The sequence below is a fragment of the Dipodomys merriami genome, unplaced genomic scaffold, assembly GCF_024711535.1.
Source record: "Dipodomys merriami isolate MVZ:Mamm:240054 unplaced genomic scaffold, mDipMer1.0.p SCAF_3, whole genome shotgun sequence".
NCBI lineage: Eukaryota > Metazoa > Chordata > Mammalia > Rodentia > Heteromyidae > Dipodomys > Dipodomys merriami.
The window spans coordinates 18,652,522-18,667,272 of record NW_027204492.1 but is presented as its reverse complement, the minus strand read 5'-3'; the positions used below and the strand labels follow the sequence as shown (position 1 = coordinate 18,667,272).

General features: G+C 37.9%; 1 protein-coding gene across 6 annotated transcripts in view; it reads right to left on the bottom strand.

Moving 5' to 3' along the window:
* Positions 1-14,751, bottom strand: part of Enox2 (ecto-NOX disulfide-thiol exchanger 2) — a 325,263-nt gene that overhangs the window by 57,755 nt on the left and 252,757 nt on the right. For 5 of the 6 annotated variants that reach the window (XM_070039729.1, XM_070039730.1, XM_070039734.1 and 2 more), the window contains 2 exons: positions 12,328-12,483; positions 2,643-2,849 (listed from right to left, as the gene is read on the bottom strand). In XM_070039729.1, the coding sequence (XP_069895830.1) occupies positions 2,643-2,849; positions 12,328-12,483 (363 nt within the window). The remainder of the gene's footprint in view (positions 1-2,642; positions 2,850-12,327; positions 12,484-14,751) is intronic. The other variant, XM_070039733.1, reaches the window with a different exon arrangement.

The following is a 14,751-nucleotide window of genomic DNA, read 5'->3' as shown; positions in this document are numbered from 1 at the left end:
AGTTGTGGGGCTTAAACTCTGGGTGTGGGCACTACCCTTGTACTCTTCAGCTCAAGGCGAGCGCTCTACCATTTGAGCCGCAGCACCACTTTCGGTTTTCTAGTGATTCATTGGAGATAAGTCTCATGGCCTATCCTGCCCAGGCTGGCTTTGAACCGTGATCCTCAGATCTCAGCCTCCTGAGTAGCTAGGATTACAGGCGTGAGCTACTGACGCTCACTGCTCATGGCTCTCTTAACACTTGGGAGGCAGCTCTACTTTGGGTTTTTTGGAGATAAGACTCTCAAGGATTTTCCTGCTGAGGCTGGCTTTGAACTGTGATCCTCAGATATCAACTTCCTGAGTAGGTGGGATTACAGGTGTGAGCCACTGGAACCTAGTTTAATCACCATTATCATTAACAGTCTTATCAGTATCTTGAGTAATGCTTAGTCTTGAATAAATGTTTCCTTAATAAATGAATGTATGGTTGAAAGGGGAAGAAATAGGTTTTACTCATCTACTCTGCATAGCATCTAGAACAATAATTTATACAAAAGAGAGGTTATTAAATACATATTATTGAATGAGGGTGCTGTTACCATAAAATGCCTAGCACTTGAACTCAATTGTTACAAAACATTGTTCTTAGGTGAAGCGGTAACCCTATTTCCTAATTACTCTATCTTCTTCCTTCTAGCATATTTATCCACAATCCTATAAAGAACATCAACACAAAATAAGTAAAAGAGAAACTATGCAACTTTTTTTCACAGCAATTCAAAAGGCAAAGGGCTTCACTTTATGATACTCAATTCTAGTGACAACTACTTCTCTCTGCTGTCCTATATCTGAACTTCCAATGTGAACATGTGAGTTTTTTGAACATGTGATTCTTATGCTAAGAAATTCTTACATGCTCTACTCCAACTGACTTATATAAACCATTATCACCTTTGGAACAGACTGCTATAGTTAAACTACCTCCCAGTCGCCACTCATGTCTCTCAGTCCATCTTCTACTTACCTAGGAGTAATATTTTTAAATAATTTCGTAAAATCCCCCTGGTGGCTTTCAGAATAAACTTCCTCATCTTAATTTGTAAGATCCATGCTAACCTGTCCTCTGCATGCAAATGCACAATCCATTTCCACTGCAGGGCTTTTTGTTGGGTGTTCCTTACTTTGGAATGCTCCTTCTCTCACATTGTTCAGGTAAGGTCTCACTTTAAATGTTAGAGAAAACTTTCTTTCCAAAGAACCCTAGGTACACTAGACTTTTCAAAAAGTATCAGAATATTTATCTGCTTGATAGCAATTTATTTGCATATATACATAACAAATATCTGTATATATATGATATACACATACACAGAGACAACCCTATTTTAACATTGCTATAATTTTGATATCTTTGATGGCAGGAAATCTGTCTGCCTTAGTCTTTACTGCATCCCTAGCAACCTAGGATTCTTTAATATTTGATAACTGACTTCCTGTTGATGTGAGTGTCTCCCCAAAGTTCATATGTTGGAAACATTTTAACCTCGAATTCACAGGTTAAATGGTATGTAGAAATAGGGCATTTAGGAAGTAATTAGGTTTCGATGAGGTCAGGATGGTAGGATATTATAATTGCATTAATGATTTTATAAGAAAAGGAAGAGAGGAGCTAACACACTACCTTGTTCACCATGTAATGTCGTTTGCCATTTTATGATGTAGTGAGAAGGTTCTCAGCAGCTAAGCACATGCCAGTACCATGCTTTTAGGACTTCCAGGCTCAAAATAAACTTGTATTCTTTTTTAATATTAATTTATTTTCTTGTTAATGAACAGAGGTGATGTACAGAGCGATTACAATTATATGAGTTAGGTAATGAGTACATTTCCTTTTGTACAGTGTCTTCTGTTTCCTTATTATCTCCTAGACTTCTATTCTTTATAAGCTAAATAGCCTCAGGTTATTTTGTTCTCACTAGAGAAAATGGATTAAGACATTTCTGTGATTGCTTTTGAGCATCTACTTTTATGCCAGATACATGCCAGGTACTGAGGATTCAGTGGTAAATAAGGCAGCATTGCTCTTAAGGAGTTCACAGTCCAGGGGAGAGAGGGATGTGGGAAGAGCCAGTTCCCACATGGCATAATAGGTTATATGTTAGAAGGAAGAAGAGTGCTTTGGGAGTGTTCAGGAAGGGGTGCTTAAACCAACCTGGGGTAGAGGACACAGACAAATCAGAGAAAGGTTTCCAGGGGAGGTCACAGTCTGTATTAAGGTGTAAAGATGTGTGTGTGTGTGTGCTGGGTGGGAGTGAGAAAGGTAATTCCAGTCAGAGAAAAAGGCATAAAACACCATGGAACATTCTGGGAACAAGAATTGTTTAGTGTGTTTGGGACATGTCATGTGTAATAATTGTAAGAGGTAGAACAGAGAGTCAGGTCCTTTAAATGCCACAGGTAAACATTGTGGAATTACCCTATACTCAGCTGGAGGATACTGAGGGCTTTAGAGGATGGCGGAAGGCAACACATATTTTCCATCTCTTAAGGCAAAAGGGGATGACATTATACTTATATCATAGCTGCTACAGATGCAAATACTTGAATCTCCAGTCTGCGCATTGTTCTTGTGGGCACAATCCTCATATCTAATCACATACCAGACAGATAAAGGGCTTTATCCACCATGTACTCTTCAGCAAAGCGAATGTGACAGAAGTTCTTTTTGCTCTTTCGAATAGCAATGATCTCTCCACACTGTTCAAATACTTCCACAATGATCTGCTCTGTCCCATTTTCAGGCAGGCCACCTACAAATACTGTTTTGCATCCTGGTGGTCTTTCTCGGGTGGCAGGAGGTGGGAGATCTAAGTGTAAGGACAAAAATATTTCAAATTAAAATGATTGCTTCATACAGACCTTCACAGAACCAACTATTTCTGAGACCGCCACATGCCCAAAAAACTTTGGCCTTCATGACACTTATCTCTGCCATAGCAAACTGATTACATAAGCCTGAAAGTCATTTTATTCAATGGTTTGGTGATGATATCTAGAAGATAAAGACCCCGGCCTGTGTGCCTGTCCTATTGAGTTCTTTAGCTTTGTTCCTTTCCTTTGCTGTAATAAGACAGCTATGTCAAATTTGCAGTCGCTATTAAGAAGACAGCAGCACTCAGAGTCAGAGTTCTTGAGAAAAGGTTTGTTTAATTCATATGATACTTATTTTATTCCCTCTGAATATGTATTGGAAGAACTAAGAATGGGACTAATTTGACAGGGATTGGGTCAGTGTTTATAAAAGTATTTACAGTTGTCAGAATGATTTGGTTAAACATATCAAAGTACACAGTATCCTTTCTATACTTTTAGGTACTATTTTATTTTATTTTATTTTATTTGTTTATTTTTGGGTCCGGTCGTGGGGCCTGAACTCTGGGCCTGGGCGCTGTCCCTCAGCTCTTCAGCTCAAGGCTAGCACTCTACCACTTGAGCCACAGCGCCACTTCTGGCTTTTTTTTTTCTGCTTATGTAGTGCTGAGGAATCGAACCCAGGGCCTCATGCATGCAAGGCAAAAGCTCTACCACTGAGCCACCTTCCCAACCCCTAGGTACTATTTTAAATGTAAGTGATCCCTGGAGAGGTGTGGTCCAAAGCCCATTTTGCAGCTTTTAGAAAGAAGGATGAAAGACAGAAGAGAGAAGTCTTATCTGAGAAATCATTAACTAAAGTGAGATAAATTTAGCCACAGAGAGTCAATAAAAACCATATTAAAATAAACCTACTCACTCATCTGATATGTAAAGCCTGTTGTATCTGTTGGATCCATGTTACTATTTATATGTATCCAAGCATTTTCTAAGCAAAATCCTATGGTTCATAGTCCAACAGAACAAAGGATGTGGTTGTTCATGTTTTTTTTTTTCCTAGTTTTGGTTTTGTATCTTCAAGGATTTATTTTGTGTAATCCATTCTTACCATTCAGCTCTTAACAACAATTGTCCCAGTTCAAGATTAGGAGAGTTCAACCAAACAGTGATTACAGCTCACATGCAAAAATAAATGAGTCTTGCTCACAGATTAGGCCAAAGCGTCCACCTGACTCTGATCCAAGTTGGCAAGCCACTGATTTGGGACCTTCTTTGGTATCAGCATCTGCAGCTTTCTCATCTTGCTGTTGCTGTCTATCTTATTGTTGTGGTTAGGAATAATTAGTCTCTCATGATGCCCCTTTTCTCTCTATTCAGCAAATAAAGGGGGTAATAGATTTAGAGACCTTAATAGACCTTGTGAATTTTTAAATTTGTAATTTGAAAGGAACACTATATCAATATTTTGTTTCAAATAAGAATTTTAGTGGGAAAGATAAAATAATCTAGTAAGTAGAAATCTGAAATATCTTGGTCATGGGCACTAAGTGAAGGTGTAGCTTTAACCAAAAGGGGAACTATGAGGTATAGTATCACTTGAGGTATATGCTTTTAAATTTTGAAGAATTGGAAAGAATTCTAGCTATCACTTCCAGTTATTCTTAAATCTGGTAGCACATTAGAATTAACTTAAGGTCTAGGCCCCACCCTCAGTGGGTCTGATTCAGTCAGTGTATTCTGTACATTAGGTTTAAAAATTGTTTCTAAGGTTTACAGGCAGTTCTAATATGTAGCTAGAATTGAAAAGCACTTAGTCTAAGTCTGACATTGTAGAGGAAAAGCTTTGTTTCATTGAAGGGCACCACATTAGAAAGGAAAGAATATAAACTTGTAGCAAAATCTGGTTTTAACTCTTCATTACCCAATACCTGTATGATCTTGGAAAAATTATATATCCTTCGGCTGCAATGCTTGATAAGAAATGTATGCATTAACCTGCCCATGTAATTGTAACCCCTCTGTACAGTGTGTTCACAAAAAATAAAAATAAAAATTAAAAAAAGAAATGTACTCACTATCTTGCCCATGTAATTGTAACCCCTCTGTACAGTATTTTCACAATAAAAAAAATTTTAAAAAAAGGAAAAAAAGAAAAATTATATATACTCAAAACTTTTTTGTTATCATTAAAACAATGATATTATTCCATATTTCATAACAGTTTTTATAGGACAATTAATATTATAATTGTAAGGTCTATATTGCAAATGGTATGATGCTAGATCCTTGGTAGAGCCCCAATGAATAGTAGTCATTACAGGGTTATTATTTATGTATTATTAAATCCAGCTCTTCTAATTCTAAAACCCTAATAAATGTCACTAAGACTTGGACTTCTGAAGTCTCAGCTCCTTTGCTTTATTCAGATCTTTAGACAAGGCTGGGATTAGGAGGGAATCACAAGTAGGGAGAGAAGAATATACATGTATAAAGACATATATGGCTTTGATACATACCAGCTGGTGTATATACAGGTAAAGAATTTTCAAGAGCATTTGTATAGAAGTATATTGTCAAATCAGAGGCTTTTAGAATAAAGTCCAATTTAAAAATAAATTGTTCTTCTGACAACATTTATGTGTGTGTGTGTGTGTGTGTGTGTGTGTGTGTGTGTGTGTGTGTGTGTGTGTGTGTGTGTGTGTGTGTGTGTGTGTGTCCTGGGGCTTGAACTCAGGACCCTGTGCTGTTCTAGAGTTTCTTTTTTTTTGCTCAAGGCACTCTACCACTTGAGCCACAACTTAAGAGTCTCATTGATTTTCCTAGCTTGGAATTGTGATCCCAAGACCTCAGCCTCCTGAGGAGCTAGTATTACTGGTGTGAGCCACCAGTGACTGGCTTTGATATTTACATTTGAAAAGAATACTTGTGAGCCAGGACCTGGTGGCTCATGCCTATAATGCTAGCTATTCAAGAGGATGAGATCTGAAGACATAAGTTTGAGGCCACTTTGGGCAGAAAAGTCTCTGTGATTTCATCTTCAATTAACCAGAAAAACTGGGTTGGCAATGTGACTCAAAAGGTACAGTTTTAGACATGAATAAAAAAAGTTGAGCAAGAGTGTGAGGCCTTGAGCCCAAGCCCTTGTATAAGTAAAAAAATAATGACAATTTTCTTGGAAAGCAAAAAAAATTATCAAAGTATTGTCCTTTTAGATTATTTGAGTTTATTTGGGTCTACTTTTATGCCCACTGAAAGATTAAGGAATGCGGAGTGACACATAGTGACATGTAACTATGGCAGTTACATTTAGGAGTTTAAAAATCTGTGATGAATGCATCACCCTTTTGTGATGCTGAGAGTCTTCTGTGGCAACTGTAAAGAGGCATAAAATCCAGTAAGAGCAATGTCAAAAGAGTTAAGGCTTTACATGGGCAAATGTAAAAAGCCTCTTTGGCAACATTTGCAAAGATTTGGTGTGCTACCAAGCAAGGCAATGGGTTGTAACGTTTTCCTTAATAATTAATTGCTCAATGCATTTTCTTGTCTGTGCCTGATTTTCTAATTCCATAGATACAGTTATCAGGGCACAGCAATAATAAACCCACAGGAGAGTAAATTCAAACTTCCATGTAGTTATCAGGTACATGCTTAGCCCTATAGGGGCTCATGTTTTGTAGGCTTAGCTATTCAGGAAGTGGAGATTCTGACGATTTAGTTTCAAGGCTAGTCTAGGCAAACTTTCACAGAACCCCACCTCCACTGATAAAAGCTGTATGTGGTGGTATGCACCTGTCATCCTAGCTATGAAGGAAGCATAAATGGGCAACATATTTGAGGAAAAAAAAAAGCAAAAAGAGCAAGAAAAGCAATACAGAGTACTTGCCTAGCAAGAACAAAGCCTTTAATTCAAACCCCAGTATTGCCAAAAAAAAAAAAAAAAAAAAAAGAGGGATAACTAATCTGTGGTGATGAAAAAGGAATAGCTTCTAGCAATTCTAATTACTACCATTTTGCGGAGCTGTGTTGGTATAATCACTATTAGGATCAGAGACATTACTGATCTTTGAAAAGAGAGGGAAGGAGCAGCACAGAGATCACTGTTATTCAGCTGATTAACTAGAATTAATACAATGTAAAGTCTCTGAGCTCATTTATTAGACAGCCCATGTTTGAAGCCCCCTAGAAAATCAGCAGGGGTCAGATGCATTTTAATGTAATCTAAACTGACTGAAAGTCATCAGAAGGCTGGAAAATTCTTATTAATACTCAATTTACCAATTTCTCAATTTTTTAAAAAATAAAATCAGCCCTGAGAGCCAAAATGAGGTCCATCTATTTTTGTATGCCAAAAATAGAAAAAAATCCTTTTCTAGCTTCATGCATTTTCCCATATGCATACATATAGATAGAAGATGATATTCCATCATTTATTCTCCAATCACTGTTATTTCCAACTGACTCAAAATGTAACCTCTCCACACAGGAGGTGTAGCAGCTAAAGAGAGAAATTATGGCAAAAATTAACCTCACTGGAAAGATGGTACTGGCCTCTTCTCTCATCATAATTAAATATTAATTGGGAGTTCAGTAAATCTTTGATAGTTACTCTGTGAAAAAAAATAAAGCTTTCTTTGTCATACCTCAAAACCTGGGAATTAGACAATGTTGCTTCCAAGACAAAGAAGTATTCACTCACTATTTATCTTTAGGAGACTGGTACTAGTCTGATTCATGCCAGTATGGTTCAGTTCTGCCTAATCTAAATCAGATTGGATATATATGTTTGTTTGTGTGTGTGTGTGTGTGTGTGTGTGTGTGTGTGTGTGTGTGTGTGTGTGTGTGTGTGTGTGTGGCTATCATCGCAATATAGCTTCTTAGCTAAAAGATTTGATGAGATTATTAAAGGTATGAATGCAGATAAGTCTAAGAACTGAGCTGTGACTCCAATTATTAGAAGTCAGGAAGAGCAGGAAGTTATGAAAAAGACACTGGAAAGGAACCACCAGCGGGTTGAAAGTAAAACCTATAATATGGAGTCCTGGAAGTCAAGTGAAGGACCCAGAAACACAAGAAATCAAAGAGAGGTTGGGTAAATGGGATTGCATGAAATTGCAGAGCTTCTGCATGGCAAAGGACATAGCTAGCAAGATCAATAGAAAGCCCACGGATTGGGAGAAGAGCTTCACTAGCCATACAACAGACAAGGGTCTCATATCTAAAATATACCTGGAATTTAAAAAATTAAACCCCCCCAAAACAAATCTTCAAAGAAACAACTGCCCAATAAATAAGTCGGCTAAAGACTTAAAAACTTCTCTGAAGAGGAAAGAAGGATGGCCAATAAACACATGAAAAAATGCTCAACCTCTCTAGCCATAAAAGAAATGCAAATCAAAACAACATTGAGATACCACCTCACCCCACTTAGAAGGGCTATATAATCAAGAACTCTAATAACAACAGATGCTGGAGGGGATGTGGACAGAAGGAAATCTTACTGCATTGTTGGTGGGAGTGTAAACTTGTTCAAACACTTTGGAAAGTAGTATGGAGGTTCCTCAAAAGACTCCACATAGAGCTACCCTATGACCCAGCAATCCCACTTTGGGGCATTTACCCAAATGATCACAAACAAGACCATACTAAAGCTACCAACACAACTATGTTTACTGCAGCATTATTTACCATAGCTAAGATATGGAACCAACCCAGATGCCCCTCAGTAGATGAATCGATCAAGAAAATGTGGTATATATACACAATGGAACTCTATACCTCCATCAGAAAGAATGACATTGCCCCATTTGTTAGGAAATGGAAAGACTTGGAAAAAATATATTAAGTGAAGTAAGCCAGGCCCAAAGAAACATAGGTCCCATGGTTTCCCTTATTTGCAATAACTAGTATATGTCTGAGTCAACCAGAAAAGTTCAGATAAGTTGATGTTAGGGAAATGAACCCCAAGATAAGTATTCAAATGATTTTTTTCCTTTCATGCAATTGTTTCTAACATATTTACAAGATGATTTTTATGTTGCTTTGTATGTCCTTCCCCCATGATATAACCCATGCTTTCACTGTGTTTGATGTTGGTATAATTTGTGGAGGGGAATGGAAAAAACAAATTGTTTAACTAGGGATACAGGTGGACACATTGCAACAATGAGATGCACAAGTTGTTATGTCAAAAAACGAACTTTACAACTTTGGTGCGGGGAGGGAAGGATCGGGTCAGGGGGGCGGGGTATGGGAAGGGATGGGAAACAAAGAGGAGGCAACAATGCTTTATAAGAAATGTACTCATTATCTTGCCCATGTAATTGTAACTCCTCTGTATGGTATTCTCACAATAAAAAAATAAATTAAAAAAATAGTGTTCAGTTGTGTCATGGACTGTCATTAGGTTAATTTGAAACAGAATTGGAAACTGACCACTGGATTAAGCATTATTAAGGTCAAGATCATTAATGTTTTTAAATAAATGACACATTGATAAAGACACAGGAGAGAAAGCATTTAAAAAAGGATATTTAAGATAGAAGAAAAGAACTAGAAATAACTATCTAGTCTTCTGTGACAAAGAAGTGTATAGAAATGAAAATACTTGTTTCTTTTTTGAAAGTTTGAAATGCTGGGATTCCCCAGATGTGGTATTTGTTTTTCTTTCTTCTTGATTTGTATATCTCTCTGGATGGTCTCAGTCATTCTTATTCTTTCAAATGACTTAAAGTTTCAAAAAGATAAAGGGAGCCTGGTGTGAATGACTCACACATGTAATCCTAGCTACTCAGGGGGCTGAGATCTGAGGACCAGGGTTAGAAGCCAGTGAGATTTATCTCCAATTAACTATTCAGGAAAAGCCAAAAGTGGTCTTGTGGTTCAAGTGGTAGAGTGCTAGCCTTGAGCACAGAGAGGCTCAAGGACAAGAGCCCAGGCCTTGAGTTCAAGCCCCCAGACCAGCAAAAAAATAAAGGTAATGGGGTTAATAGTAGTAAATATAGTTGAGTGGGATGATAAGGACTAATAAACATTCATGTGATTTAGCAGCTATTTATGTGAAAATGATTCATCACTGAATTAATTTCAGCATCATCCAACCATAAATATTCCAGAAGAAGGTACACTTGGAGTTAGGCTGGAGGGAGGTATAAAGAATAAGGTCAGGAAGTACTTGAACCCAACTAAAGGGCAAATAGGTATGTGCAAGTAGAAACAATAGGTTGGGAACAATCACATGAAGTAGAGCCATAAGAGGTTTTTTGAGGTCAGGAGATGGACTATGAATTTGTGAGCAAATAAGAGCCTCGGAACAATTTCATGGTTCTGTATATATGTGTTTAAATGCCATGTCAGGTGGGACAGAGGGGAATCAACTGACAGCAAAGATAGTTTCTAATGAAGCAACAAGAGGAGCAGACTGGATGGAGAACAAGAACTGTAAGAAGTCTCTGAATGATAGGACCTTACTGATGAGAGTAACTTTGGAGTCAAGTGCAAGAGAATATGGCAGAGACTAGGCCTTATTAGGCATTGTTGGTGTCTGGGGAAGGGAAAGATTTAGGCACCCTGTTCTACTTGTCTTACTGTGCCCTTCCTATCTTGCCTTCACAAAGACAAGTCTTGGAAGTATTCATAAAAGTGGCACTTTTTTTCATGCTTTCAGCAAAGAGCTAAGGGAGATGCCTCAGTTAGGGATTTCTCCATCCAATTAATCTGAGCACCCTTGTAACAGTTCTAAAAGCAAATAGAACATTAGTCTTTTTTAAGCTTTGTCAGGAGTATTATTTTTTAATTCAATTCCAAAGCCAGTTCCTTCCCAGAAGCCACCCATTTACTGGCACTAATTGCTCTGTCAGCATTCTTATTAAAAAGATGAAGAACTAAAGAACTGAGCTTTGAGGGTACAATGTTTCCCTTTTACTCTGTAGCCATTTAAATTCCAAACTGAGAAGGCATGCCTGCATGTAGAAACAGAGAACAACAAAATACATATTTGAGAGATTTTAGCTTATTTCTTTGACTATATTATAGTCTATGAAGTTACAACCACTTTAGGCCATGTATTTTGACATACATTCAAAATCTGCTTAACAATACATCTATATATCACACATAAACAAGGTATCTGTTCTACACTTTGGAAATCTGAAAATGGAACATCCTAAGAGGCCATCTATTTTACCCAGCATAGACATTACAAGTTAGCAGATATCCTGTTAGCTTAGACTTAGCAATGAAAGTCAAGTAAAGGCTGATATGAAATACATGAAGGATTAAATCCATAGGATTTTACCTTTTCATAAAAAGAAACTTTTTAACATTGGCAATGCCTAAATTCATGGCATTTTACATGAAAAATATACTATCAGGGATGTACATCTTTCCCTAATCCAAAAGCAATACACTGGAAGAAAGGGGATACAACTTGGAGTAAGAGACAAGAATGTGACAGCATTACTCATTGACTATACACACTAAACACAAATCCAGAAATGGCCATTTGAGAGGTCAAATAAAGCCTAAAATAGACATCTTTTCCTCTATTCCCTAACTCTTCTCCTGATACGCACATTCTTCTCCTGGAACATTACTTTGAGATGCTGGTCTTCTTGGTTTCCTAATGGTCTGCAAGGATGTACCTTGTGTAAAATCCAGTTCCCAAACAAGAAGCATGAAGATCATTTTTTCACTAGGAAGAATGGCTAGAGGATATGACCACTCAACGTTGATTATGTAAAAAGCATGGATGAGCTTTGGATCATGTTCATGAGTAGCTTTTGCTCATTTGAAATATATAAAATCTCAAGTGGATCTGGAAAAACTTTGAGTTAATTATATGGTTGGCACATTTTAACTGAAGTATGGCCACTTAATCTATACAGATATTTGAAAGTGACTTTAAGGAAAAGCTTATGTTTTACTAAGAAGACAGATCCCTAGATCATTTTGCACGTGAGCTGGAATGACTGAGTGGCTACCAGTAGTTTGGCTTAGTCTCTCAACATTCCTTTTCACCTTTCCAATAAGTCAAACTGCACCTCTCTGTATAATGCCACAGGTATGCATGAGTAGTTGGAGTGATTTATAACTAGTTGGTAGTTATAGAGGGTGCTGAGCATCAAATGCATATTCTCATGTGCTTCATATGGGCTCTGTCCACACCAAATCTCTGTCATTACCAGCATGGTGGTCAGCTATGAAAAAGGAAGACTACAAATGATAATGTTGAGCAATTTGTGTCTCATACCTTCAGTACTAATACATTCGAATTCCTTGCCAGACAGTATTACAAACATATTACTCACTTGTACTGCCACCAGAATATAAAAACCTATTGTTCAGTGCATAAAATTCAGCTGTGCCCACTGAGAGGAAGCTTTTTTTTTTAGGTGAAGCCCTTGGGTATCATTTTTAAAAAGAAGACTTTCTTTTACACCAAAACATCATGACATGTGGGAAAAAGCAAAACAGTACTTGGGTTGGGAGGGAAGAGTGTGCAGCTTTTGCAGTGTATGATCTCCTTTACTACTGGCATATCTGGTGGGATTGGTGGAGGTACTATTCCCAAACCAGGCATCATTGGAGTTATTGGTGGAATTCCAGTCATCATTCCAAGGGCAGGATCAAAGTCTAAAAAAGGAAAGAACAATATATGATTCCAAGCAAGGTCAAGTGGAAGCAGAATATTATCACACAAGCTTCAAATCAAAGGTCTTTCTAAGACAGAGGCAAAGTATTTTAAAAATAAACATGAAGGTTAGTGTTCCCAAGTCTTAAATATTATAGTTTTGTATTTTCTTTTCAAGTTAGGGCTTTTGTTTTGTTTGACTAGGGCCCATTTAAACATCTACATTTCCTTTTGTTATTCATTGTCTTTCATAACTTAACTGTGCTTTTAAGTGATTTTAACTTCACGAGTTTCTAACACATCTCTCGCTCCATTCTCACACGGTTTCTTGCTTTCTTCTGTATACTTTCTGTTTTTACAATACACCATGGCATTAAGACAGAATAAGACCGCCACAATTGTGGCAATCCAGGAGACTTGGGTTCACATTCCATCATTTGCCTAGCAATATGAACCTCCATTTTCTCAGCTATGAAACAGGCTTCATACTTCTTACCCTTACAAGGAACTGTGAGGAGTAAATAAAATGATAAATGTTCTGTGCTTAGCACGGTGCACAGTACAGAACAAGCTCAATAAATAATTTCTCGCTGTAACTTTGTTCATGTTGCTTTCCCTCCCTGGAATGATTAGAGCTTTACAGAATTTTCCCCATAGTTCAAGACCTAACATAAACCTCACTTTCCTTGAAGAAGCCTTTGTAGATAATTCTGGTTCATTCTTAATTGGCATTTAAAACCTCTTCTACACCTGTTGCTATGGAATTTTATTTTATTTTATACTGACTTTTGTTGATTCAGGGTTTCTTCTAGGAAGTGTAGATACCCAAACAAATTGGGGAGAGGTACATCTATGCACACAAATTGATTCACTCCAAATCGGTATCAACAGCATTCCGGTGGCACAATTTCATGTGATACCATGAAAGAAATAGCACTTCAGCAAGCTGGAGTGATTTGCTTGCCAGACCATTCCTCTGGAAGTAAGACTTTGGGAAGATTCCACAGGCCTGAGTCCTAAAGCTTCTTGGAGATCTAGTTGATTCCATGTATGGGGGAGAGGATTGGAGAGTGTTCCAAAGGGAATGAATGGGAACTGGGGCTCATAGGGATCTGATCTGAGGCTGGAACTCGTCACTCAGATATCACTGACCTCCCAGCACACTAGAGAGGGACTTGAGTTTTTTTATTGTAAAGGTGATAGACAGAGGTTTTACACTTACATAAGTCAGGGATTGAGTACATTTCTTCTGAACAGTGTTACCCCTCCTGTATTTCCTCCCAGTGTTTTCCTTCTTCCCCCCAAGTTTTAAATTCATTTCCAACACAGTGTCTAGTGATTATCAGTGCTGAATTGGTTCACCCTTTGTGTCACCATTTCTGTGCTTCTCCTTCCCCTCCCCAAATCAGAAAAACTTACATACAACACAAAGGGTACAGAAATCAAATATGGTGACAAAAGGGAAAAAAAGGCTAGGAAGGTGGTTCAGTGGTAGAGTGCTTGCCTTGCATGCCAGAGGCCCTGGGTTCGATTCCTCAGCACCACATAAGCAAAAAGAAAAAAAAGCCGGAAGTGGCGCTGTGGCTCAAGTAGTAGAGTGCTAGCCTTGAGCTGAAGAGCTGAGGGACAGCGCCCAGGCCCAGAGTTCAGGCCCCACGACCAGATCCCCGCCCCCCCAAAAAAGGGGAAAAAATAGAAAAGAAAAAAAGAATTACAAAAAGTAAATTTAAAAAACATTTGTTTCCAGTTCTTGAAGTTCATTTCCATAAGAATCATTTTATATGATCATTTGCACATAGCTGTTGAGCCTTTGTGATCCTCTCCTAAGAATATCCTCCTTGGGTGTCACTGTGTGAATGTTTAGAGTCCTGTTTTATGTATCATGCCCAAGTTTAATTTTTTGCCTTTTACTTTTAGGTTTACTTATAGATTTATAGGCACATTCTAATTATTACAAATGAGGGAAACCTATGTTTTTTTGGGTCTGGCTTACTTTGCTTAATATATTTTTTTCCAAGTCTTTCCATTTCTTATGAATGGAGCAACGCTATTCTCTCTGGAGAGCACTACCACTGAGCCACAACTGCGTCCCTTAAGAAATTTTAAGAAAGGTACTTCTTGTGGTCCAAAAGCAAGCAAGACTTTCCCTAGATTCTGGATCACCAATCTAATGACTGCCTGCTAGGCCAGTGTTCAGAACTATAGGGGGGTTGGAAAATATAGAGACAGTCTTTCTAAAGCATGGGACCCCACTGAGACATGGGCCCTGG